At 58.8% G+C, this 26,375-nt stretch overlaps 1 protein-coding gene across 1 annotated transcript in view; it reads right to left on the reverse strand.

Annotated features, from left to right (window-relative positions):
* Window positions 1–1,585: 1,585 nt before the first annotated feature.
* megf8 (multiple EGF-like-domains 8) overlaps window positions 1,586–26,375 on the reverse strand; it is an 88,720-nt gene continuing 63,930 nt past the window's right edge. Inside the window, exons 26-28 of the mRNA XM_060852562.1 lie at window positions 7,813–7,943; window positions 2,998–3,124; window positions 1,586–2,760 (exon numbers count right to left, since the gene is read on the reverse strand). Coding sequence (XP_060708545.1) covers window positions 1,594–2,760; window positions 2,998–3,124; window positions 7,813–7,943 — 1,425 coding nt within the window. The 3' untranslated portion in view covers window positions 1,586–1,593. The remainder of the gene's footprint in view (window positions 2,761–2,997; window positions 3,125–7,812; window positions 7,944–26,375) is intronic.

A 26,375-nucleotide genomic window follows, 5' to 3' on the forward strand; every position in this document is an offset into this window, starting at 1 on the left:
GCTGAACACAGCTCTGACCCTCTCCCTGAGCAGCTGAACACAGCTGTGACCCTCACCCTCTCCCTGAGCAGCTGAACACAGCTCTGACCCTCTCCCTGAGCAGCTGAACACAGCTCTGACCCTCACCCTCTCCCTGAGCAGCTGAACACAGCTCTGACCCTCTCCCTCCCCCTCTCCCTGAGCAGCTGAACACAGCTCTGACCCTCACCCTCTCCCTGAGCAGCTGAACACAGCTCTGACCCTCTCCCCGAGCAGCTGAACACAGCTCTGACCCTCTCCCTCTCCCTGAGCAGCTGAACACAGCTCTGACCCTCTCCCTGAGCAGCTGAACACAGCTCTGACCCTCTCCCTCTCCCTGAGCAGCTGGACACAGCTCTGACCCTCTCCCTGAGCAGCTGAACACAGCTCTGACCCTCTCCCTCTCCCTGAGCAGCTGAACACAGCTCTGACCCTCTCCCTGAGCAGCTGAACACAGCTCTGACCCTCTCCCTGAGCAGCTGAACACAGCTCTGACCCTCTCCCTCTCCCTGAGCAGCTGAACACAGCTCTGACCCTCTCCCTGCGGTGTTTCTGACACCATGCCTGTCACAGCTGGTGGTTCTGCAGTTGAGGTAATACACACAGACTGCGAGTGAAGTTTGTGGTTGGTTTTAATGAGTTTTTGTGTAGTGCTGTGCTGTCAGTATTTACAAATATTACACATGGAAACAACAAGGATTGTTCCACCTGGAAAGACCTAGACAGCAGAGCTCCCTTCACCCAGGAACGTGGGCGAGGAGCTGGTGCACTTGGGGAGGGTGGGAGCCTGGAAAACCCTGTACCTTGCGGAAACAGGGGGGTAAATGGAGGTGTTTGTCACCCTCGCTCCCCTCCATCCCCAGAGTGTGCTTCATTCTGTCCCCTACACCTACCTCCCTCCCGCCGGGACCCGGTCCCCTCACCCTCCCCCCACGGGCCCTGTCCCCGTCCCCTCCCCCCACGGGCCCTGTCCCCTCCCCCTCCAGGCCCTGTCCCCTGCCCCTGCCCCTCCCCCCTGGGGCCCTGTCCCCTGTCCCCTCCGGGCCCTACCCCTCCAGGCCCTGTCCCCTCCCCCTCCTGAGGCCCTGTCCCCTCCCCCTCCTGGGGCCCTGTCCCCTGTCCCCTCCCCCTCTGGGCCCTGTCCCCTCTCCCTCCTGGGGCCCTGTCCCCTCTGGGCCCTGTCCCCTCCCCCCAGGGCCCTGTCCCCTCCCCCTCCGGGCCCTGTCCCCGTCCCCTCCCCCACGGGCCCTGTCCCCTCCCCCTCCGGACCCTGTCCCCTCCCCCCTGGGGCCCTCCCCCTGGGGCCCTGTCCCCTCCCCCCCGGGGCCATGTCCCATCTCCCTCCCGACCAGGGCCCTGTCCCCTCCGGGCCCTGTCCCCTGTCCCCTCCCCCCCGGGGCCCTGTCCCCTCCCCCACGGGCCCTGTCCCCTCCCCCTCCGGACCCTGTCCCCTCCCCCCCGGGGCCATGTCCCATCTCCCTCCCGACCGGGGCCCTGTCCCCTCCCCCTCCCCCCTGAGGCCCTGTCCCCAACCCCCAGGGGCCCAGTCCCCTCCCTCCCCGCCCTCGCGGTGGCTCACATGGACATGCTGGTGAGGTTGTCGTGGCTGATCCCCCCTCCTCCCCCGGCCTTGCGGGAGTGGCTGGCTCCGTACGCCGAGCTGCAGTATTCCTGCAGGTTGTGCCGAATGGTGACCAGCGCCGAGCCCAGGCAGGCCCGGTTGGGGGCCAGGGGACCCCCGGGGAGCTGGCACATCAGGGTGGCCACTGCGGCCATGCCATCGTCGGTGGGCTCCAGGGTGATGGGCCCCACCCGGAAGCCGGGCTGGGCCAGGCCCAGGAGCTGGGGCAGGAGGCTCCCGTCTGGGCTCCTGTGGGCCTTGAGCCTGTGCCCCAGCTGGTGGCGAAGGGGCAGCAGCAGCAGCTCGGGGTCAGGCTCCAGGTAGACAGCCAGGTGGGCAAAGGGGCGGCTCGCCATCTTGTTCATCTCCTGGATGTGGCGCCGATGCTCCTGCTGGAAGTTGACAAACTGTTTGAGCTTCCAGAGGAGCACGCAGACCGAGAGGAACAGGAAGAAGCAGGAGAAGAAAACACTGAAGAAGACAAACAGGTCAATGTGGGCCTGGTCTTGCCGGAAGAACAGCAGGCCCTGGGATTCGCCCGTCTCCCCGCTGCCCACCCCCAGCAGCACCATGAAGAACCGCTGGGTCTTGAGGGCGTGCAACTCGTAAGGGTAGGTGACCACCAGCCTCTCCCTCACCGCCCGCACCACCAGCACCGTGTACCGGCTGCCCACCGTCACGTAGGTGGTGAGGCCCTCCGCCCGCTCCTCCCTCACCCGCTCCAGACCCTCGGGCAGTGCCAGGCTGGCATTATGGACGGCCGCCCGCTTCCGCCTCAGGCCGGGCGCCTCCCTCCGCGCCTCGGGGTCTCCCACCCGTACCCGGTGGAAGCCGGTGCCCGGGTCCACGCTCACCGTGAAGGCGGAGTGCGAGTTGGAGATGTAGACGTCGATGCCCCCGAAGGTGACGTCGATGGTGATGCGGATGTCGACGTTGGTGAATTTGGGCTGGACAGCAAACAGCACACTGCGGCCCAGAGGCAGGTTCTTGATGTTGGGCTCATGGTAACAGTTACTCTGGGAGGTCGGGTCAAAGCAGTACTCCTGTTCCACAGTGATCTGCCTGTAGCACTGCCGCCCATTGGTTGGGTTCCCCAGGAAGTTCTCCTTACAGCGGGCACACTGCGGAGAGGACAGTAGAGGTCAGTGAGGGAGAGGACACTGAGGGAGAGGACAGGAGGGGTCAGCAAGGGAGTGGGCACCAAGGGAGAGCACAGCGAGGAGTCAGTGAGGGAGCAGGCACCAAGGGAGAGAGGCGAGAGGAGTGAGGGAGGGCGAGGGGAGTGAGAAAGGGACAGAGCACTGAGAGAGAGAGTGTGGTCCCCCGGGCAGGCAGTGGGGGCTCTCTGTCATACCCACCTGGTATTTGTAGCAGTCCCTCTTGTCGGTCTGTGCCGTCGGGCAGCTGGTCTCGGTGTTGTTCTGACACTGGCACTCGGTACCATCCGTCACCCGGCATCTGTCCCAGTGACCATTACACTGGCACCTGAGACAGGAGGGCACAGCAAGACAGACAGGGGGAGAGACAGGGACACGGGGGGAGAGAGGGAGAGACAGGGACACGGGGAGGGGGGAGAGGGAGAGACAGGGACAGAGACATGGACATGGGTGGGGGGGATAAGAGAGAGAAGGGGAGAGACAGGGACACGGGGGAGAGGGGGAGACACAGGGGGAGAGACAGGGACACGGGGGGGGAAGACAGGGACACGGGGGGGAGAAAGACAGGGACACGGGGGGGGGAAAGACAGGGACACGGGGGGGGGAAAGACAGGGACACGGGGGGGGGAAAGACAGGGACACGGGGGGGAGACAGGGACACGGGGGGAAGACAGGGACACGGGGGGGGGAAAGACAGGGACACGGGGGGGGGAAAGACAGGGACACGGGGGGGGGAAAGACAGGGACACGGGGGGGAGACAGGGACACGGGGGGAAGACAGGGACACGGGGGGGGGAAAGACAGGGACACGGGGGGGGAAAGACAGGGACACGGGGGGGGAAAGACAGGGACACGGGGGGGGGAAAGACAGGGACACGGGGGGGGGAAAGACAGGGACACGGGGGGGGGAAAGAGGGTGAGAGACAGGGACACGGGGAGGGGGGGGTGTGGGGGGGTGGGGGAGGAGTGGATGGGTGGTGAGAGACAGCCGAGGGAAGAGAAAGATGAGCAGTATTTAGATCGATACTCCAAATTCCACATTCCCACCTCTCCCTGATAACGGGATTCCCACTCCCTGGCAAAAATCTCCCACTCTCCCTTTCACCAAATGTTTAACCCCACCCCTGACACACACTGAGTTTGAAACTTCCACAACCCCGATCCTTCACAGTCTCGATCTGCAAAACGAGTGCCCCTCAATTTGAAAACAGTGTCCTCTAGTTCAGGATTGACCCACAAGAGGAAACATCCTCCACACTGTCAAGACCACTCACGACTGTAGAGACTTCTCTTATGAAGGTATAGAGGTACCGCACCTTTCAGAGAGTTGGAAAGCTAGCAGAACTGCCTGACACAGCACCAAGTGCTCTGAACAAGGCAACATCTGGTCGACATAGCGAGAGCAACTGGGTTGCCGAGAGTCAAAAACAATTTCAAATTCGGCCAGTTTAAATTATACCCCAAGATACCAAAATCTAATCAAGTTTGAATTTAGAATTTCGATAATATTCAAACCAATGAAATAATCTGATGTAAAACCTGACATTTTTGAACAATTGGAAGAGAACTGCCGAAAGACCAATAGGGCGGCACGGTGGCACAGTGGTTAGCACTGCTGCCTCACAGCGCCAGGGACCTGGGTTCAATTCCCGACTCAGGCGACTGACTGTGTGGAGTTTGCACGTTCTCCCCGTGTCTGCGTGGGTTTCCTCCGGGTGCTCCGGTTTCCTCCCACAGTCCAAAGATGTGCGTGTCAGGTGTATTGGCCATGCTAAATTGCCCATAGTGTTAGGTAAGGGGTAAATGTAGGGGTACGGGTGGATTGCGCTTCGGCGGGTCGGTGTGGACTTGTTGGGCCGAAGGGCCTGTTTCCACACTGTAAGTAATCTAAAAAAAGTAATCTAATCAAATGTAGGCTGCTAGTTTAAGAGCTCTCTGAGGGATACCTGCCTGTTGTTGAGACGGAAACCGAATGGTCTCGTCTCTACGTGTTCGTTGGAAGGAGAGATCAAACCGGCTAGAGTTTGGAGCAAAAACACCGTTTATTACAGAATCAAAACTGGCAAACTATACAACGAATTCAAAGGCATGCAATTCGTTGGAGAAGGCGTTCTCCCTCTCCCTTTGGATCTGGTGCAGTTATACTTCGCGCTTCCTCGAGTTCCCGGTCAGGTTCCCCTTGTTCGGCTCTTTCATTGGTCGGTTCACCTGTCTGTGAAGGGATTAGTGTCTCTATTGGCTGCCCCGAGATACCTGTCCCACTCCTGCTGTGCCGAAGAATGGGTAGACATCCTGGGTTCGGCAGTTTCCGATCTTGTAAATTAAAGGTTTATTGTTAGAAGGGTTTCCTCATTGCCATGCGTCTGGCTGTCTGGGCGTTCACAATAGTTCTCCATAGTTGAATATACAGATATTATCATTTAACATAGGACCCGAATGAGTTTGACGTCAGCGGAGGCATTAGCATGTACTTTATCAATCAAGTGTAGTATCGGTGCGATTTACACTATCCGATAGTTACCGGTTTCCTTTATTAACAATGAGAGTGTAATAGGATGATCTGAAACTGACGGACATGTTCTAATCCCCCAGGAATGTGGCCCCAGGCAGACAGTCCTGCAGTGGCTGGGTTTACTTTACATGGCTGTGTTTTAGCTGGTATCTGACAGTGTCTGCTTTAATAATGGTGCTCCCCTCCCTAGCCCCAATGTAGGTACCCCGATAGCAGATTCTCCCCAACACTGTGGAAGACGTTTGTATAGCAGAACATAGAAACCGCCCTGGACAGAATCTACAGAGGAGATGTAGCAAAGCTGGCTGGTTTTGAAACGTGTTTTTTTGTAAATTATAATCAAGATTTGCTTTAAAATTGGACTATTTCTGTCGAGTGGGAGGTAAAAGATAGGTTTAAGACAAAGGAGTTGTAAATGGTTGTTAGTTAATATTCTGTTAGACTTAAAGAATAAAGTTGTTAATTTTTAATTTAAATAGTGACCTCTGGGATAATTCTGTACCTCTCGAATTTTAACCGATGACAGGGCGGGGTGAAGCTTTTCTGTGCTGTTGGTTTTCATTTGCAGACGGGGTTTACCCAGTGCTCACTTTTGGAAACTCCGGTGGGAACAAACCCAAACATTCCAAACAAGCCAGCCGTTCAGGTCCTCTCCTGTGGGACAACTCCAAAGGCACCCTCAGCAGAGAGACGGACACCCCGGACAGGGGTCCAAGATGGAGTCTGGTGTTCCCAGTTACCCGTGCAAACCCACTACTGTTCCTGATTCCTGATGGGGAACACATCAACAACACTTCCTTTCCTGAGTAAATGGCGTCTCCTTGTGGGAACACCTCCCATTTTACAGTGAACCCCCTTAAACGGCTGAGAAAGACCCTTAAAGCCCCACGGTCCCCAGGCCCTTCAAGCCCCACGGTCCCTTGGTCTGTTTGAACTGCGTTAAGCTGGGGGCTGTTTCCACCGGCCAGCTCCCCACCCCCACCCCACACTGACTGCAGCTGAAATATCAATCGTTAAGATGAGAATGACGTTTGTTAGAGCCCAACTAGGTATTCGCCAGAGTGTACGTGAGGGTCAGTGTGTCACAGATCGGCTGTGACAGTGAGAGGTGTGTGCGCGTGTCCGTGTGTGAGCGTCTGTGTGTTTACATATGTTTGTGTGTGTGTGTGAGATGTGTGTGCATGCATCTGCGTGTGCCTGAGTTTGAGAGTGCCTGTGTCTGTGTGTGCGCGTGAAGTTGTGCGTGCCTGCATTTGTGTGTCTGTGTGGTTGCGTGTGCCTGCGTCTGTGTGTGTGTGTACCTGCGTCTGCGCGTGCGCCTGTGTGTGCACACCTGCGTATGTGTGTGCCTGCTTCTGCGTGAAGTTGCGTCTGTGTCTGTGTGCAAGGCTGTGGTTGTGTGTGCCTGTGCCTATGTATGAGGTTGTGTGCGCCTGTGTGCAAGGTTGTGTGTGTGTGTGTGTGTCTGTGTGTGTGTGTGTGTGTGTGTGTGTGTGAGAATGAGTGAGTGAGAGAGAGTGAGTGAGAGAGAGAGATTATGTGTATGTCTGTGTGCAAGGTTGTGCGCGCCTGTTCCTATGTGTGCGAGGTTGTGTGTGCGTGTGTGTGCGCGAGAGAGAGAGTGAGAGTGAGTGAGTGAGAGATAGAGGGGAGAGAGAGAGAGGGGGGGGAGAGAGAGAGGGGGGGGAGAGAGAGAGGGGGGGAGAGAGGGGGAAGAGAGGGGGGGAGAGGGGGGAAGGGGGGGAGAGAGGAGGGGGGAAGAGAGGGGGAGGTCGTGTGTATGTCTGTGTGCGAGGTTGTGTGTCTGTGTGCGAGGTTGTGTGTGTGTGTGTGTGTGTGTGTGTGTGTGTGTGTGAGAGAGAGAGAGAGAGAGATTATGTGTATGTCTGTGTGCAAGGTTGTGCACGCCTGTTCCTATGTGTGCGCGAGGGTGTGTGCGAGGTTGTGTGCGCGCGAGGGTGTGTGCGCGTGTGTGTGCGCGCGCGAGAGAGAGAGAGAGAGAGAGAGAGAGAGAGAGAGAGAGTGTGAGAGTGAGTGAGAGTGAGTGAATGAGAGAGGGGAGAGGGGGGGGGGGAGAGAGGGGGTGGAGAGAGGGGGTGGAGAGAGGGGGGGGAAGAGAGGAGGGGGGAAGAGAGGGGGAGTTCGTGTGTATGTCTGTGTGCGAGGTTTTGTGTGTGTGTGTGTGTGTGCGCGCTTGAGGTTGTGTGTAAGGTGTGTGCCTGTGTGTGAGGTTGTGAGAGCCTGTGTGTGCACCTGTGTGTGTGTGTCCGTGTGTGTGCGCGCGCGCTTGAGGTTGTGTGTAAGGTGTGTGCCTGTGTGTGAGGTTGTGAGAGCCTGTGTGTGCACCTGTGTGTGTGTGTCCGTGTGTGTGCGCTCGCGCGTGTGTGTCCGTGTGTGTCCGCGCGCGCGTGTGTGTGTCCGTGCGTGTGTGCGCGCGCGCGTGTGTGTGTGTGTGTCTGTGTGTATGGTTGTACACCTGTGTCTGGTGAGTTGACGTTTCTTACTTGGTGCATTTCCCATCCAGCAGGAAGAAACCGTCCAGGCAGGACTCACAGTGCTCCCCCGAGCTGTTGTTCTGACACTGGACACAGACAGCATTATCTTCCCAGGGTCCCTCGTCCAGCCAGCCTGTGATCTGTAAGGGATTGAGTGTGAGGATCACATTACTCAAGGTCAGAACCAACAGGCGATCACCCGATGCACAGTCGCTCGCACGCACCATTCCACAGAGAGTCATAGTGTCTGCTAACTCTGGGTTTATTTCACAGGAAGTGGATTTAGAGGTTTCAGGAGAACGAGACAAGACGCAGCTGGGATACAGCTCCGGGCTGCTTAGCCAAACGTAAGAGGTTCTGCCATGAGGAGCAGCCCAGGGAGGGGTCACTCGGTTAACAGCGAGTACAGGTCGTTCTGCTGTGATGTGATTGATGAACTGGGGACACTGTTTCTAAGATGCAAGTGCTTAAAATGTTTTGGCTACATCGCCATCACATGAAGTATTGTTTCCAGTACGCGATTCTTCCACAAGAACACAACCATCGCGTTACAGTACAACGACCTGGATGCAGGGACTGCCTTGATGAGGACAGGGTGTGCAGACTGGGCCTGTACCCGGGGAGCTTCGGGCCTGTACTCCAAGGGGGGCTTCGGGCCTGTACTCCAGGGGGGGCTTCGAGCCTGTACTCCAGGGGGGGCTTCGGGCCTGTACTCCAGGGGGGGCTTCGGGCCTGTACTCCAGGGGGGGCTTCGAGCCTGTACTCCAGGGGGGGCTTCGGGCCTGTACTCCAGGGGGGGCTTCGAGCCTGTACTCCAGGGGGGCTTCGGGCCTGTACTCCAGGGGGGGCTTCGGGCCTGTACTCCACGGGGGGCTTCGAGCCTGTACTCCAGGGGAGCTTCGGGCCTGTACTCCAGGGGGGGCTTCGGGCCTGTACTCCAGGGGAGCTTCGGGCCTGTACTCCAGGGGAGCTTCGGGCCTGTACTCCAGGGGGAGCTTCGGGCCTGTACTCCAGGGGGAGCTTCGAGCCTGTACTCCAGGGGGAGCTTCGGGCCTGACTCCACACTGCAAGGATTCATTTCACCATGTGTTTTAGAATCTTAAAATGTCAGTCACATTTTCATTGATACCTCTTTCCTTGTTAAACCGGATTCTGCAGCAGGTCCAGGGAGAAACCAAAAATGAAGGGAGCGATGGGGAACCCCGCGTGATTTCCCGGGTAATGAAGGGAGCGATGGGGAACGCGGTGTGATTTCCCGGGTAATGAAGGGAGCGATGGGGAACGCGGCGTGATTTCCCGGGTAATGAAGGGAGCGATGGGGAACGCGGCGTGATTTCCCGGGTAATGAAGGGAGCGATGGGGAACGCAGCGTGATTTCCCGGGTAATGAAGGGAGCGATGGGGAACGCGGCGTGATTTCCCGGGTAATGAAGGGAGCGATGGGGAACGCAGCGTGATTTCCCGGGTAATGAAGGGAGCGATGGGGAACGCAGCGTGATTTCCCGGGTAATGAAGGGAGCGATGGGGAACGCAGCGTGATTTCCCGGGTAATGAAGGGAGCGATGGGGAACGCAGCGTGATTTCCCGGGTAATGAAGGGAGCGATGGGGAACGCAGCGTGATTTCCCGGGTAATGAAGGGAGCGATGGGGAACGCAGCGTGATTTCCCGGGTAATGAAGGGAGCGATGGGGACCCCGGCGTGATTTCCCGGGTAATGAAGGGAGCGATGGGGAACGCAGCGTGATTTCCCGGGTAATGAAGGGAGCGATGGGGAACCCGGCGTGATTTCCCGGGTAATGAAGGGAGCGATGGGGAACGCGGCGTGATTTCCCGGGTAATGAAGGGAGCGATGGGGAACGTGGCGTGATTTCCCGGGTAATGAAGGGAGCGATGGGGAACGCAGCGTGATTTCCCGGGTAATGAAGGGAGCGATGGGGAACGCAGCGTGATTTCCCGGGTAATGAAGGGAGCGATGGGGAACGCAGCGTGATTTCCCGGGTAATGAAGGGAGCGATGGGGAACGCAGCGTGATTTCCCGGGTAATGAAGGGAGCGATGGGGAACCCAGCGTGATTTCCCGGGTAATGAAGGGAGCGATGGGGAACGCAGCGTGATTTCCCGGGTAATGAAGGGAGCGATGGGGAACCCAGCGTGATTTCCCGGGTAATGAAGGGAGCGATGGGGAACGCAGCGTGATTTCCCGGGTAATGAAGTGAGCGATGGGGAACGCAGCGTGATTTCCCGGGTAATGAAGGGAGCGATGGGGAACGCGGCGTGATTTCCCGGGTAATGAAGGGAGCGATGGGGAACGCGGCGTGATTTCCCGGGTAATGAAGGGAGCGATGGGGAACGCAGCGTGATTTCCCGGGTAATGAAGTGAGCGATGGGGAACGCAGCGTGATTTCCCGGGTAATGAAGTGAGCGATGGGGAACGCAGCGTGATTTCCCGGGTAATGAAGGGAGCGATGGGGAACACAGCGTGATTTCCCGGGTAATGAAGGGAGCGATGGGGAACCCAGCGTGATTTCCCGGGTAATGAAGGGAGCGATGGGGAACCCGGCGTGATTTCCCGGGTAATGAAGGGAGCGATGGGGAACGCGGCGTGATTTCCCGGGTAATGAAGGGAGCGATGGGGAACGCGGCGTGATTTCCCGGGTAATGAAGGGAGCGATGGGGAACGCAGCGTGATTTCCCGGGTAATGAAGGGAGCGATGGGGAACCCGGCGTGATTTCCCGGGTAATGAAGGGAGCGATGGGGAACGCGGCGTGATTTCCCGGGTAATGAAGGGAGCGATGGGGAACGCAGCGTGATTTCCCGGGTAATGAAGGGAGCGATGGGGAACGCGGCGTGATTTCCCGGGTAATGAAGGGAGCGATGGGGAACGCAGCGTGATTTCCCGGGTAATGAAGGGAGCGATGGGGAACGCAGCGTGATTTCCCGGGTAATGAAGGGAGCGATGGGGAACGCGGCGTGATTTCCCGGGTAATGAAGGGAGCGATGGGGAACCCGGCGTGATTTCCCGGGTAATGAAGGGAGCGATGGGGAACGCAGCGTGATTTCCCGGGTAATGAAGGGAGCGATGGGGAACGCGGCGTGATTTCCCGGGTAATGAAGGGAGCGATGGGGAACACAGCGTGATTTCCCGGGTAATGAAGGGAGCGATGGGGAACGCAGCGTGATTTCCCGGGTAATGAAGGGAGCGATGGGGAACGCGGCGTGATTTCCTGGGTAATGAAGGGAGCGATGGGGAACACAGCGTGATTTCCCGGGTAATGAAGGGAGCGATGGGGAACGCAGCGTGATTTCCCGGGTAATGAAGGGAGCGATGGGGAACGCAGCGTGATTTCCCGGGTAATGAAGGGAGCGATGGGGAACCCGGCGTGATTTCCCGGGTAATGAAGGGAGCGATGGGGAACCCGGCGTGATTTCCCGGGTAATGAAGGGAGCGATGGGGAACCCGGCGTGATTTCCCGGGTAATGAAGGGAGCGATGGGGAACGCAGCGTGATTTCCCGGGTAATGAAGGGAGCGATGGGGAACGCAGCGTGATTTCCCGGGTAATGAAGGGAGCGATGGGGAACGCAGCGTGATTTCCCGGGTAATGAAGGGAGCGATGGGGAACGCAGCGTGATTTCCCGGGTAATGAAGGGAGCGATGGGGAACGCAGCGTGATTTCCCGGGTAATGAAGGGAGCGATGGGGAACGCGGCGTGATTTCCCGGGTAATGAAGGGAGCGATGGGGAACCCAGCGTGATTTCCCGGGTAATGAAGGGAGCGATGGGGAACGCAGCGTGATTTCCCGGGTAATGAAGGGAGCGATGGGGAACGCAGCGTGATTTCCCGGGTAATGAAGGGAGCGATGGGGAACCCGGCGTGATTTCCCGGGTAATGAAGGGAGCGATGGGGAACGCGGCGTGATTTCCCGGGTAATGAAGGGAGCGATGGGGAACGCAGCGTGATTTCCCGGGTAATGAAGGGAGCGATGGGGAACGCGGCGTGATTTCCCGGGTAATGAAGGGAGCGATGGGGAACCCAGCGTGATTTCCCGGGTAATGAAGGGAGCGATGGGGAACGCAGCGTGATTTCCCGGGTAATGAAGGGAGCGATGGGGAACGCAGCGTGATTTCCCGGGTAATGAAGGGAGCGATGGGGAACACGGCGTGATTTCCCGGGTAATGAAGGGAGCGATGGGGAACGCAGCGTGATTTCCCGGGTAATGAAGGGAGCGATGGGGAACGCAGCGTGATTTCCCGGGTAATGAAGGGAGCGATGGGGAACGCGGCGTGATTTCCCGGGTAATGAAGGGAGCGATGGGGAACGCAGCGTGATTTCCCGGGTAATGAAGTGAGCGATGGGGAACGCAGCGTGATTTCCCGGGTAATGAAGGGAGCGATGGGGAACGCAGCGTGATTTCCCGGGTAATGAAGGGAGCGATGGGGAACGCAGCGTGATTTCCCGGGTAATGAAGTGAGCGATGGGGAACGCAGCGTGATTTCCCGGGTAATGAAGGGAGCGATGGGGAACGCAGCGTGATTTCCCGGGTAATGAAGGGAGCGATGGGGAACGCAGCGTGATTTCCCGGGTAATGAAGGGAGCGATGGGGAACGCAGCGTGATTTCCCGGGTAATGAAGGGAGCGATGGGGAACGCGGCGTGATTTCCCGGGTAATGAAGGGAGCGATGGGGAACCCGGCGTGATTTCCCGGGTAATGAAGGGAGCGATGGGGAACGCAGCGTGATTTCCCGGGTAATGAAGGGAGCGATGGGGAACGCAGCGTGATTTCCCGGGTAATGAAGGGAGCGATGGGGAACGCAGCGTGATTTCCCGGGTAATGAAGGGAGCGATGGGGAACGCAGCGTGATTTCCCGGGTAATGAAGGGAGCGATGGGGAACGCAGCGTGATTTCCCGGGTAATGAAGGGAGCGATGGGGAACGCAGCGTGATTTCCCGGGTAATGAAGGGAGCGATGGGGAACGCGGCGTGATTTCCCGGGTAATGAAGGGAGCGATGGGGAACGCGGCGTGATTTCCCGGGTAATGAAGGGAGCGATGGGGAACGCGGCGTGATTTCCCGGGTAATGAAGGGAGCGATGGGGAACGCGGCGTGATTTCCCGGGTAATGAAGGGAGCGATGGGGAACGCAGCGTGATTTCCCGGGTAATGAAGGGAGCGATGGGGAACGCAGCGTGATTTCCCGGGTAATGAAGGGAGCGATGGGGAACGCAGCGTGATTTCCCGGGTAATGAAGGGAGCGATGGGGAACGCAGCGTGATTTCCCGGGTAATGAAGGGAGCGATGGGGAACGCGGCGTGATTTCCCGGGTAATGAAGGGAGCGATGGGGAACCCAGCGTGATTTCCCGGGTAATGAAGGGAGCGATGGGGAACGCAGCGTGATTTCCCGGGTAATGAAGGGAGCGATGGGGAACGCGGCGTGATTTCCCGGGTAATGAAGGGAGCGATGGGGAACGCGGCGTGATTTCCCGGGTAATGAAGGGAGCGATGGGGAACGCGGCGTGATTTCCCGGGTAATGAAGGGAGCGATGGGGAACGCGGCGTGATTTCCCGGGTAATGAAGGGAGCGATGGGGAACGCAGCGTGATTTCCCGGGTAATGAAGGGAGCGATGGGGAACGCGGCGTGATTTCCCGGGTAATGAAGGGAGCGATGGGGAACGCAGCGTGATTTCCCGGGTAATGAAGGGAGCGATGGGGAACCCAGCGTGATTTCCCGGGTAATGAAGGGAGCGATGGGGAACGCAGCGTGATTTCCCGGGTAATGAAGGGAGCGATGGGGAACCCGGCGTGATTTCCCGGGTAATGAAGGGAGCGATGGGGAACGCGGCGTGATTTCCCGGGTAATGAAGGGAGCGATGGGGAACGCGGCGTGATTTCCCGGGTAATGAAGGGAGCGATGGGGAACGCAGCGTGATTTCCCGGGTAATGAAGGGAGCGATGGGGAACGCGGCGTGATTTCCCGGGTAATGAAGGGAGCGATGGGGAACCCCGCGTGATTTCCCGGGTAATGAAGTGAGCGATGGGGAACGCAGCGTGATTTCCCGGGTAATGAAGGGAGCGATGGGGAACGCAGCGTGATTTCCCGGGTAATGAAGGGAGCGATGGGGAACGCAGCGTGATTTCCCGGGTAATGAAGGGAGCGATGGGGAACGTGGCGTGATTTCCCGGGTAATGAAGGGAGCGATGGGGAACGCAGCGTGATTTCCCGGGTAATGAAGGGAGCGATGGGGAACGCAGCGTGATTTCCCGGGTAATGAAGGGAGCGATGGGGAACGCAGCGTGATTTCCCGGGTAATGAAGGGAGCGATGGGGAACGCGGCGTGATTTCCCGGGTAATGAAGGGAGCGATGGGGAACGCAGCGTGATTTCCCGGGTAATGAAGGGAGCGATGGGGAACGCAGCGTGATTTCCCGGGGAATGAAGGGAGCGATGGGGAACGCAGTGTGATTTCCCGGGTAATGAAGGGAGCGATGGGGAACGCGGCGTGATTTCCCGGGTAATGAAGGGAGCGATGGGGAACGCGGCGTGATTTCCCGGGTAATGAAGGGAGCGATGGGGAACGCAGCGTGATTTCCCGGGTAATGAAGGGAGCGATGGGGAACGCAGCGTGATTTCCCGGGTAATGAAGGGAGCGATGGGGAACGCGGCGTGATTTCCCGGGTAATGAAGGGAGCGATGGGGAACGCAGCGTGATTTCCCGGGTAATGAAGGGAGCGATGGGGAACGCAGCGTGATTTCCCGGGTAATGAAGGGAGCGATGGGGAACGCAGCGTGATTTCCCGGGTAATGAAGGGAGCGATGGGGAACGCGGCGTGATTTCCCGGGTAATGAAGGGAGCGATGGGGAACGCAGCGTGATTTCCCGGGTAATGAAGGGAGCGATGGGGAACGCGGCGTGATTTCCCGGGTAATGAAGGGAGCGATGGGGAACGCAGCGTGATTTCCCGGGTAATGAAGGGAGCGATGGGGAACGCAGCGTGATTTCCCGGGTAATGAAGGGAGCGATGGGGAACGCAGCGTGATTTCCCGGGTAATGAAGGGAGCGATGGGGAACGCAGCGTGATTTCCCGGGTAATGAAGGGAGCGATGGGGAACGCAGCGTGATTTCCCGGGTAATGAAGGGAGCGATGGGGAACGCAGCGTGATTTCCCGGGTAATGAAGGGAGCGATGGGGACCCCGGCGTGATTTCCCGGGTAATGAAGGGAGCGATGGGGAACGCAGCGTGATTTCCCGGGTAATGAAGGGAGCGATGGGGAACCCGGCGTGATTTCCCGGGTAATGAAGGGAGCGATGGGGAACGCGGCGTGATTTCCCGGGTAATGAAGGGAGCGATGGGGAACGTGGCGTGATTTCCCGGGTAATGAAGGGAGCGATGGGGAACGCAGCGTGATTTCCCGGGTAATGAAGGGAGCGATGGGGAACGCAGCGTGATTTCCCGGGTAATGAAGGGAGCGATGGGGAACGCAGCGTGATTTCCCGGGTAATGAAGGGAGCGATGGGGAACGCAGCGTGATTTCCCGGGTAATGAAGGGAGCGATGGGGAACCCAGCGTGATTTCCCGGGTAATGAAGGGAGCGATGGGGAACGCAGCGTGATTTCCCGGGTAATGAAGGGAGCGATGGGGAACCCAGCGTGATTTCCCGGGTAATGAAGGGAGCGATGGGGAACGCAGCGTGATTTCCCGGGTAATGAAGTGAGCGATGGGGAACGCAGCGTGATTTCCCGGGTAATGAAGGGAGCGATGGGGAACGCGGCGTGATTTCCCGGGTAATGAAGGGAGCGATGGGGAACGCGGCGTGATTTCCCGGGTAATGAAGGGAGCGATGGGGAACGCAGCGTGATTTCCCGGGTAATGAAGTGAGCGATGGGGAACGCAGCGTGATTTCCCGGGTAATGAAGTGAGCGATGGGGAACGCAGCGTGATTTCCCGGGTAATGAAGGGAGCGATGGGGAACACAGCGTGATTTCCCGGGTAATGAAGGGAGCGATGGGGAACCCAGCGTGATTTCCCGGGTAATGAAGGGAGCGATGGGGAACCCGGCGTGATTTCCCGGGTAATGAAGGGAGCGATGGGGAACGCGGCGTGATTTCCCGGGTAATGAAGGGAGCGATGGGGAACGCGGCGTGATTTCCCGGGTAATGAAGGGAGCGATGGGGAACGCAGCGTGATTTCCCGGGTAATGAAGGGAGCGATGGGGAACCCGGCGTGATTTCCCGGGTAATGAAGGGAGCGATGGGGAACGCGGCGTGATTTCCCGGGTAATGAAGGGAGCGATGGGGAACGCAGCGTGATTTCCCGGGTAATGAAGGGAGCGATGGGGAACGCGGCGTGATTTCCCGGGTAATGAAGGGAGCGATGGGGAACGCAGCGTGATTTCCCGGGTAATGAAGGGAGCGATGGGGAACGCAGCGTGATTTCCCGGGTAATGAAGGGAGCGATGGGGAACGCGGCGTGATTTCCCGGGTAATGAAGGGAGCGATGGGGAACCCGGCGTGATTTCCCGGGTAATGAAGGGAGCGATGGGGAACGCAGCGTGATTTCCCGGGTAATGAAGGGAGCGATGGGGAACGCGGCGTGATTTCCCGGGTAATGAAGGGAGCGATGGGGAACACAGCGTGATTTCCCGGGTAATGAAGGGAGCGATGGGGAACGCAGCGTGATTTCCCGGGTAATGAAGGGAGCGATGGGGAACGCGGCGTGATTTCCTGGGTAATGAAGGGAGCGATGGGGAACACAGCGTGATTTCCCGGGTAATGAAGGGAGCGATGGGGAACGCAGCGTGATTTCCCGGGTAATGAAGGGAGCGATGGGGAACGCAGCGTGATTTCCCGGGTAATGAAGGGAGCGATGGGGAACCCGGCGTGATTTCCCGGGTAATGAAGGGAGCGATGGGGAACCCGGCGTGATTTCCCGGGTAATGAAGGGAGCGATGGGGAACCCGGCGTGATTTCCCGGGTAATGAAGGGAGCGATGGGGAACGCAGCGTGATTTCCCGGGTAATGAAGGGAGCGATGGGGAACGCAGCGTGATTTCCCGGGTAATGAAGGGAGCGATGGGGAACGCAGCGTGATTTCCCGGGTAATGAAGGGAGCGATGGGGAACGCAGCGTGATTTCCCGGGTAATGAAGGGAGCGATGGGGAACGCAGCGTGATTTCCCGGGTAATGAAGGGAGCGATGGGGAACGCGGCGTGATTTCCCGGGTAATGAAGGGAGCGATGGGGAACCCAGCGTGATTTCCCGGGTAATGAAGGGAGCGATGGGGAACGCAGCGTGATTTCCCGGGTAATGAAGGGAGCGATGGGGAACGCAGCGTGATTTCCCGGGTAATGAAGGGAGCGATGGGGAACCCGGCGTGATTTCCCGGGTAATGAAGGGAGCGATGGGGAACGCGGCGTGATTTCCCGGGTAATGAAGGGAGCGATGGGGAACGCAGCGTGATTTCCCGGGTAATGAAGGGAGCGATGGGGAACGCGGCGTGATTTCCCGGGTAATGAAGGGAGCGATGGGGAACCCAGCGTGATTTCCCGGGTAATGAAGGGAGCGATGGGGAACGCAGCGTGATTTCCCGGGTAATGAAGGGAGCGATGGGGAACGCAGCGTGATTTCCCGGGTAATGAAGGGAGCGATGGGGAACACGGCGTGATTTCCCGGGTAATGAAGGGAGCGATGGGGAACGCAGCGTGATTTCCCGGGTAATGAAGGGAGCGATGGGGAACGCAGCGTGATTTCCCGGGTAATGAAGGGAGCGATGGGGAACGCGGCGTGATTTCCCGGGTAATGAAGGGAGCGATGGGGAACGCAGCGTGATTTCCCGGGTAATGAAGTGAGCGATGGGGAACGCAGCGTGATTTCCCGGGTAATGAAGGGAGCGATGGGGAACGCAGCGTGATTTCCCGGGTAATGAAGGGAGCGATGGGGAACGCAGCGTGATTTCCCGGGTAATGAAGTGAGCGATGGGGAACGCAGCGTGATTTCCCGGGTAATGAAGGGAGCGATGGGGAACGCAGCGTGATTTCCCGGGTAATGAAGGGAGCGATGGGGAACGCAGCGTGATTTCCCGGGTAATGAAGGGAGCGATGGGGAACGCAGCGTGATTTCCCGGGTAATGAAGGGAGCGATGGGGAACGCGGCGTGATTTCCCGGGTAATGAAGGGAGCGATGGGGAACCCGGCGTGATTTCCCGGGTAATGAAGGGAGCGATGGGGAACGCAGCGTGATTTCCCGGGTAATGAAGGGAGCGATGGGGAACGCAGCGTGATTTCCCGGGTAATGAAGGGAGCGATGGGGAACGCAGCGTGATTTCCCGGGTAATGAAGGGAGCGATGGGGAACGCAGCGTGATTTCCCGGGTAATGAAGGGAGCGATGGGGAACGCAGCGTGATTTCCCGGGTAATGAAGGGAGCGATGGGGAACGCAGCGTGATTTCCCGGGTAATGAAGGGAGCGATGGGGAACGCGGCGTGATTTCCCGGGTAATGAAGGGAGCGATGGGGAACGCGGCGTGATTTCCCGGGTAATGAAGGGAGCGATGGGGAACGCGGCGTGATTTCCCGGGTAATGAAGGGAGCGATGGGGAACGCGGCGTGATTTCCCGGGTAATGAAGGGAGCGATGGGGAACGCAGCGTGATTTCCCGGGTAATGAAGGGAGCGATGGGGAACGCAGCGTGATTTCCCGGGTAATGAAGGGAGCGATGGGGAACGCAGCGTGATTTCCCGGGTAATGAAGGGAGCGATGGGGAACGCAGCGTGATTTCCCGGGTAATGAAGGGAGCGATGGGGAACGCGGCGTGATTTCCCGGGTAATGAAGGGAGCGATGGGGAACCCAGCGTGATTTCCCGGGTAATGAAGGGAGCGATGGGGAACGCAGCGTGATTTCCCGGGTAATGAAGGGAGCGATGGGGAACGCGGCGTGATTTCCCGGGTAATGAAGGGAGCGATGGGGAACGCGGCGTGATTTCCCGGGTAATGAAGGGAGCGATGGGGAACGCGGCGTGATTTCCCGGGTAATGAAGGGAGCGATGGGGAACGCGGCGTGATTTCCCGGGTAATGAAGGGAGCGATGGGGAACGCAGCGTGATTTCCCGGGTAATGAAGGGAGCGATGGGGAACGCGGCGTGATTTCCCGGGTAATGAAGGGAGCGATGGGGAACGCAGCGTGATTTCCCGGGTAATGAAGGGAGCGATGGGGAACCCAGCGTGATTTCCCGGGTAATGAAGGGAGCGATGGGGAACGCAGCGTGATTTCCCGGGTAATGAAGGGAGCGATGGGGAACCCGGCGTGATTTCCCGGGTAATGAAGGGAGCGATGGGGAACGCGGCGTGATTTCCCGGGTAATGAAGGGAGCGATGGGGAACGCGGCGTGATTTCCCGGGTAATGAAGGGAGCGATGGGGAACGCAGCGTGATTTCCCGGGTAATGAAGGGAGCGATGGGGAACGCGGCGTGATTTCCCGGGTAATGAAGGGAGCGATGGGGAACCCCGCGTGATTTCCCGGGTAATGAAGTGAGCGATGGGGAACGCAGCGTGATTTCCCGGGTAATGAAGGGAGCGATGGGGAACGCAGCGTGATTTCCCGGGTAATGAAGGGAGCGATGGGGAACGCAGCGTGATTTCCCGGGTAATGAAGGGAGCGATGGGGAACGTGGCGTGATTTCCCGGGTAATGAAGGGAGCGATGGGGAACGCAGCGTGATTTCCCGGGTAATGAAGGGAGCGATGGGGAACGCAGCGTGATTTCCCGGGTAATGAAGGGAGCGATGGGGAACGCAGCGTGATTTCCCGGGTAATGAAGGGAGCGATGGGGAACGCGGCGTGATTTCCCGGGTAATGAAGGGAGCGATGGGGAACGCAGCGTGATTTCCCGGGTAATGAAGGGAGCGATGGGGAACCCAGCGTGATTTCCCGGGTAATGAAGGGAGCGATGGGGAACGCAGCGTGATTTCCCGGGTAATGAAGGGAGCGATGGGGAACCCGGCGTGATTTCCCGGGTAATGAAGGGAGCGATGGGGAACGCAGCGTGATTTCCCGGGTAATGAAGGGAGCGATGGGGAACGCGGCGTGATTTCCCGGGTAATGAAGGGAGCGATGGGGAACCCGGCGTGATTTCCCGGGTAATGAAGGGAGCGATGGGGAACGCAGCGTGATTTCCCGGGTAATGAAGGGAGCGATGGGGAACGCAGCGTGATTTCCCGGGTAATGAAGGGAGCGATGGGGAACGCAGCGTGATTTCCCGGGTAATGAAGGGAGCGATGGGGAACGCAGCGTGATTTCCCGGGTAATGAAGGGAGCGATGGGGAACGCAGCGTGATTTCCCGGGTAATGAAGGGAGCGATGGGGAACCCAGCGTGATTTCCCGGGTAATGAAGGGAGCGATGGGGAACGCAGCGTGATTTCCCGGGTAATGAAGGGAGCGATGGGGAACGCGGCGTGATTTCCCGGGTAATGAAGGGAGCGATGGGGAACGCAGCGTGATTTCCCGGGTAATGAAGGGAGCGATGGGGAACCCGGCGTGATTTCCCGGGTAATGAAGGGAGCGATGGGGAACGCAGCGTGATTTCCCGGGTAATGAAGGGAGCGATGGGGAACGCAGCGTGATTTCCCGGGTAATGAAGTGAGCGATGGGGAACGCAGCGTGATTTCCCGGGTAATGAAGGGAGCGATGGGGAACGCAGCGTGATTTCCCGGGTAATGAAGGGAGCGATGGGGAACGCGGCGTGATTTCCCGGGTAATGAAGGGAGCGATGGGGAACCCAGCGTGATTTCCCGGGTAATGAAGGGAGCGATGGGGAACGCAGCGTGATTTCCCGGGTAATGAAGGGAGCGATGGGGAACGCAGCGTGATTTCCCGGGTAATGAAGGGAGCGATGGGGAACCCGGCGTGATTTCCCGGGTAATGAAGGGAGCGATGGGGAACGCAGCGTGATTTCCCGGGTAATGAAGGGAGCGATGGGGAACGCGGCGTGATTTCCCGGGTAATGAAGGGAGCGATGGGGAACGCAGCGTGATTTCCCGGGTAATGAAGGGAGCGATGGGGAACGCAGCGTGATTTCCCGGGTAATGAAGGGAGCGATGGGGAACGCAGCGTGATTTCCCGGGTAATGAAGGGAGCGATGGGGAACGCAGCGTGATTTCCCGGGTAATGAAGGGAGCGATGGGGAACGCGGCGTGATTTCCCGGGTAATGAAGTGAGCGATGGGGAACGCAGCGTGATTTCCCGGGTAATGAAGGGAGCGATGGGGAACGCAGCGTGATTTCCCGGGTAATGAAGGGAGCGATGGGGAACGCAGCGTGATTTCCCGGGTAATGAAGGGAGCGATGGGGAACCCAGCGTGATTTCCCGGGTAATGAAGGGAGCGATGGGGAACCCAGCGTGATTTCCCGGGTAATGAAGTGAGCGATGGGGAACGCAGCGTGATTTCCCGGGTAATGAAGGGAGCGATGGGGAACGCAGCGTGATTTCCCGGGTAATGAAGGGAGCGATGGGGAACCCAGCGTGATTTCCCGGGTAATGAAGTGAGCGATGGGGAACGCAGCGTGATTTCCCGGGTAATGAAGGGAGCGATGGGGAACGCAGCGTGATTTCCCGGGTAATGAAGGGAGCGATGGGGAACGCGGCGTGATTTCCCGGGTAATGAAGGGAGCGATGGGGAACGCAGCGTGATTTCCCGGGTAATGAAGGGAGCGATGGGGAACGTGGCGTGATTTCCCGGGTAATGAAGGGAGCGATGGGGAACCCGGCGTGATTTCCCGGGTAATGAAGGGAGCGATGGGGAACCCAGCGTGATTTCCCGGGTAATGAAGGGAGCGATGGGGAACGCGGCGTGATTTCCCGGGTAATGAAGGGAGCGATGGGGAACGCGGCGTGATTTCCCGGGTAATGAAGGGAGCGATGGGGAACCCAGCGTGATTTCCCGGGTAATGAAGGGAGCGATGGGGAACCCGGCGTGATTTCCCGGGTAATGAAGGGAGCGATGGGGAACCCGGCGTGATTTCCCGGGTAATGAAGGGAGCGATGGGGAACGCAGCGTGATTTCCCGGGTAATGAAGGGAGCGATGGGGAACGCGGCGTGATTTCCCGGGTAATGAAGGGAGCGATGGGGAACGCAGCGTGATTTCCCGGGTAATGAAGGGAGCGATGGGGAACGCAGCGTGATTTCCCGGGTAATGAAGGGAGCGATGGGGAACGCGGCGTGATTTCCCGGGTAATGAAGGGAGCGATGGGGAACGCAGCGTGATTTCCCGGGTAATGAAGGGAGCGATGGGGAACGCAGCGTGATTTCCCGGGTAATGAAGGGAGCGATGGGGAACGCGGCGTGATTTCCCGGGTAATGAAGGGAGCGATGGGGAACGCAGCGTGATTTCCCGGGTAATGAAGGGAGCGATGGGGAACGCAGCGTGATTTCCCGGGTAATGAAGGGAGCGATGGGGAACGCAGCGTGATTTCCCGGGTAATGAAGGGAGCGATGGGGAACGCAGCGTGATTTCCCGGGTAATGAAGGGAGCGATGGGGAACACAGCGTGATTTCCCGGGTAATGAAGGGAGCGATGGGGAACGCAGCGTGATTTCCCGGGTAATGAAGGGAGCGATGGGGAACGCGGCGTGATTTCCCGGGTAATGAAGGGAGCGATGGGGAACGCAGCGTGATTTCCCGGGTAATGAAGGGAGCGATGGGGAACCCGGCGTGATTTCCCGGGTAATGAAGGGAGCGATGGGGAACGCAGCGTGATTTCCCGGGTAATGAAGGGAGCGATGGGGAACGCAGCGTGATTTCCCGGGTAATGAAGGGAGCGATGGGGAACGCAGCGTGATTTCCCGGGTAATGAAGTGAGCGATGGGGAACGCAGCGTGATTTCCCGGGTAATGAAGGGAGCGATGGGGAACGCAGCGTGATTTCCCCGGTAATGAAGGGAGCGATGGGGAACGCAGCGTGATTTCCCGGGTAATGAAGGGAGCGATGGGGAACGCAGCGTGATTTCCCGGGTAATGAAGGGAGCGATGGGGAACGCAGCGTGATTTCCCGGGTAATGAAGGGAGCGATGGGGAACGCAGCGTGATTTCCCGGGTAATGAAGGGAGCGATGGGGAACGCAGCGTGATTTCCCCGGTAATGAAGGGAGCGATGGGGAACGCAGCGTGATTTCCCGGGTAATGAAGGGAGCGATGGGGAACGCAGCGTGATTTCCCGGGGAATGAAGGGAGCGATGGGGAACACAGCGTGATTTCCCGGGTAATGAAGGGAGCGATGGGGAACGCAGCGTGATTTCCCGGGTAATGAAGGGAGCGATGGGGAACGCAGCGTGATTTCCCGGGTAATGAAGGGAGCGATGGGGAACGCAGCGTGATTTCCCGGGTAATGAAGGGAGCGATGGGGAACGCAGCGTGATTTCCCGGGTAATGAAGGGAGCGATGGGGAACGCAGCGTGATTTCCCGGGTAATGAAGGGAGCGATGGGGAACGCAGCGTGATTTCCCGGGTAATGAAGGGAGCGATGGGGAACGCGGCGTGATTTCCCGGGTAATGAAGGGAGCGATGGGGAACGCAGCGTGATTTCCCGGGTAATGAAGGGAGCGATGGGGAACGCAGCGTGATTTCCCGGGTAATGAAGGGAGCGATGGGGAACCCGGCGTGATTTCCCGGGTAATGAAGGGAGCGATGGGGAACCCGGCGTGATTTCCCGGGTAATGAAGGGAGCGATGGGGAACGCGGCGTGATTTCCCGGGTAATGAAGGGAGCGATGGGGAACACAGCGTGATTTCCCGGGTAATGAAGGGAGCGATGGGGAACGCAGCGTGATTTCCCGGGTAATGAAGGGAGCGATGGGGAACGCAGCGTGATTTCCCGGGTAATGAAGGGAGCGATGGGGAACGCAGCGTGATTTCCCGGGTAATGAAGGGAGCGATGGGGAACGCAGCGTGATTTCCCGGGTAATGAAGGGAGCGATGGGGAACGCAGCGTGATTTCCCGGGTAATGAAGGGAGCGATGGGGAACCCGGCGTGATTTCCCGGGTAATGAAGGGAGCGATGGGGAACCCAGCGTGATTTCCCGGGTAATGAAGGGAGCGATGGGGAACGCGGCGTGATTTCCCGGGTAATGAAGGGAGCGATGGGGAACGCAGCGTGATTTCCCGGGTAATGAAGGGAGCGATGGGGAACGCAGCGTGATTTCCCGGGTAATGAAGGGAGCGATGGGGAACGCAGCGTGATTTCCCGGGTAATGAAGGGAGCGATGGGGAACGCGGCGTGATTTCCCGGGTAATGAAGGGAGCGATGGGGAACGCAGCGTGATTTCCCGGGTAATGAAGGGAGCGATGGGGAACGCGGCGTGATTTCCCGGGTAATGAAGGGAGCGATGGGGAACGCAGCGTGATTTCCCGGGTAATGAAGGGAGCGATGGGGAACACAGCGTGATTTCCCGGGTAATGAAGGGAGCGATGGGGAACGCAGCGTGATTTCCCGGGTAATGAAGGGAGCGATGGGGAACCCAGCGTGATTTCCCGGGTAATGAAGGGAGCGATGGGGAACGCAGCGTGATTTCCCGGGTAATGAAGGGAGCGATGGGGAACGCGGCGTGAGCGATGGGGACCCCGGCGTGATTTCCCGGGTAATGAAGGGAGCGATGGGGACCCCGGCGTGATTTCCCGGGTAATGAAGGGAGCGATGGGGAACGCGGCGTGATTTCCCGGGTAATGAAGGGAGCGATGGGGAACGCGGCGTGATTTCCCGGGTAATGAAGGGAGCGATGGGGAACGCAGCGTGATTTCCCGGGTAATGAAGGGAGCGATGGGGAACGCAGCGTGATTTCCCGGATAATGAAGGGAGCGATGGGGAACGCGGCGTGATTTCCCGGGTAATGAAGGGAGCGATGGGGACCCCGGCGTGATTTCCCGGGTAATGAAGGGAGCGATGGGGAACGCGGCGTGATTTCCCGGGTAATGAAGGGAGCGATGGGGAACCCAGCGTGATTTCCCGGGTAATGAAGGGAGCGATGGGGAACGCGGCGTGATTTCCCGGGTAATGAAGGGAGCGATGGGGAACGCGGCGTGATTTCCCGGGTAATGAAGGGAGCGATGGGGACCCCGGCGTGATTTCCCGGGTAATGAAGGGAGCGATGGGGAACGCGGCGTGATTTCCCGGGTAATGAAGGGAGCGATGGGGAACCCAGCGTGATTTCCCGGGTAATGAAGGGAGCGATGGGGAACCCGGCGTGATTTCCCGGGTAATGAAGGGAGCGATGGGGACCCCGGCGTGATTTCCCGGGTAATGAAGGGAGCGATGGGGAACGCAGCGTGATTTCCCGGGTAATGAAGGGAGCGATGGGGAACGCAGCGTGATTTCCCGGGTAATGAAGGGAGCGATGGGGAACCCAGCGTGATTTCCCGGGTAATGAAGGGAGCGATGGGGAACGCAGCGTGATTTCCCGGGTAATGAAGGGAGCGATGGGGAACGCGGCGTGATTTCCCGGGTAATGAAGGGAGCGATGGGGAACGCGGCGTGATTTCCCGGGTAATGAAGGGAGCGATGGGGAACGCGGCGTGATTTCCCGGGTAATGAAGGGAGCGATGGGGAACGCGGCGTGATTTCCCGGGTAATGAAGGGAGCGATGGGGAACGCAGCGTGATTTCCCGGGTAATGAAGGGAGCGATGGGGAACCCGGCGTGATTTCCCGGGTAATGAAGGGAGCGATGGGGAACGCAGCGTGATTTCCCGGGTAATGAAGGGAGCGATGGGGAACGCAGCGTGATTTCCCAGGTAATGAAGGGAGCGATGGGGAACCCAGCGTGATTTCCCGGGTAATGAAGGGAGCGATGGGGAACGCGGCGTGATTTCCCGGGTAATGAAGGGAGCGATGGGGAACCCAGCGTGATTTCCCGGGTAATGAAGGGAGCGATGGGGAACGCGGCGTGATTTCCCGGGTAATGAAGGGAGCGATGGGGAACGCAGCGTGATTTCCCGGGTAATGAAGGGAGCGATGGGGAACGCAGCGTGATTTCCCGGGTAATGAAGGGAGCGATGGGGAACCCGGCGTGATTTCCCCGGTAATGAAGGGAGCGATGGGGAACCCAGCGTGATTTCCCGGGTAATGAAGGGAGCGATGGGGAACACAGCGTGATTTCCCGGGTAATGAAGGGAGCGATGGGGAACCCAGCGTGATTTCCCGGGTAATGAAGGGAGCGATGGGGAACGCGGCGTGATTTCCCGGGTAATGAAGGGAGCGATGGGGAACGCAGCGTGATTTCCCGGGTAATGAAGGGAGCGATGGGGAACGCAGCGTGATTTCCCGGGTAATGAAGTGAGCGATGGGGAACGCGGCGTGATTTCCCGGGTAATGAAGGGAGCGATGGGGAACGCAGCGTGATTTCCCGGGTAATGAAGGGAGCGATGGGGAACGCGGCGTGATTTCCCGGGTAATGAAGGGAGCGATGGGGAACCCAGCGTGATTTCCCGGGTAATGAAGGGAGCGATGGGGAACGCAGCGTGATTTCCCGGGTAATGAAGGGAGCGATGGGGAACGCGGCGTGATTTCCCGGGTAATGAAGGGAGCGATGGGGAACGCGGCGT

Source organism: Hemiscyllium ocellatum, chromosome 38 (assembly GCF_020745735.1).
Source record: "Hemiscyllium ocellatum isolate sHemOce1 chromosome 38, sHemOce1.pat.X.cur, whole genome shotgun sequence".
Classification (NCBI taxonomy): Eukaryota; Metazoa; Chordata; class Chondrichthyes; order Orectolobiformes; family Hemiscylliidae; genus Hemiscyllium; species Hemiscyllium ocellatum.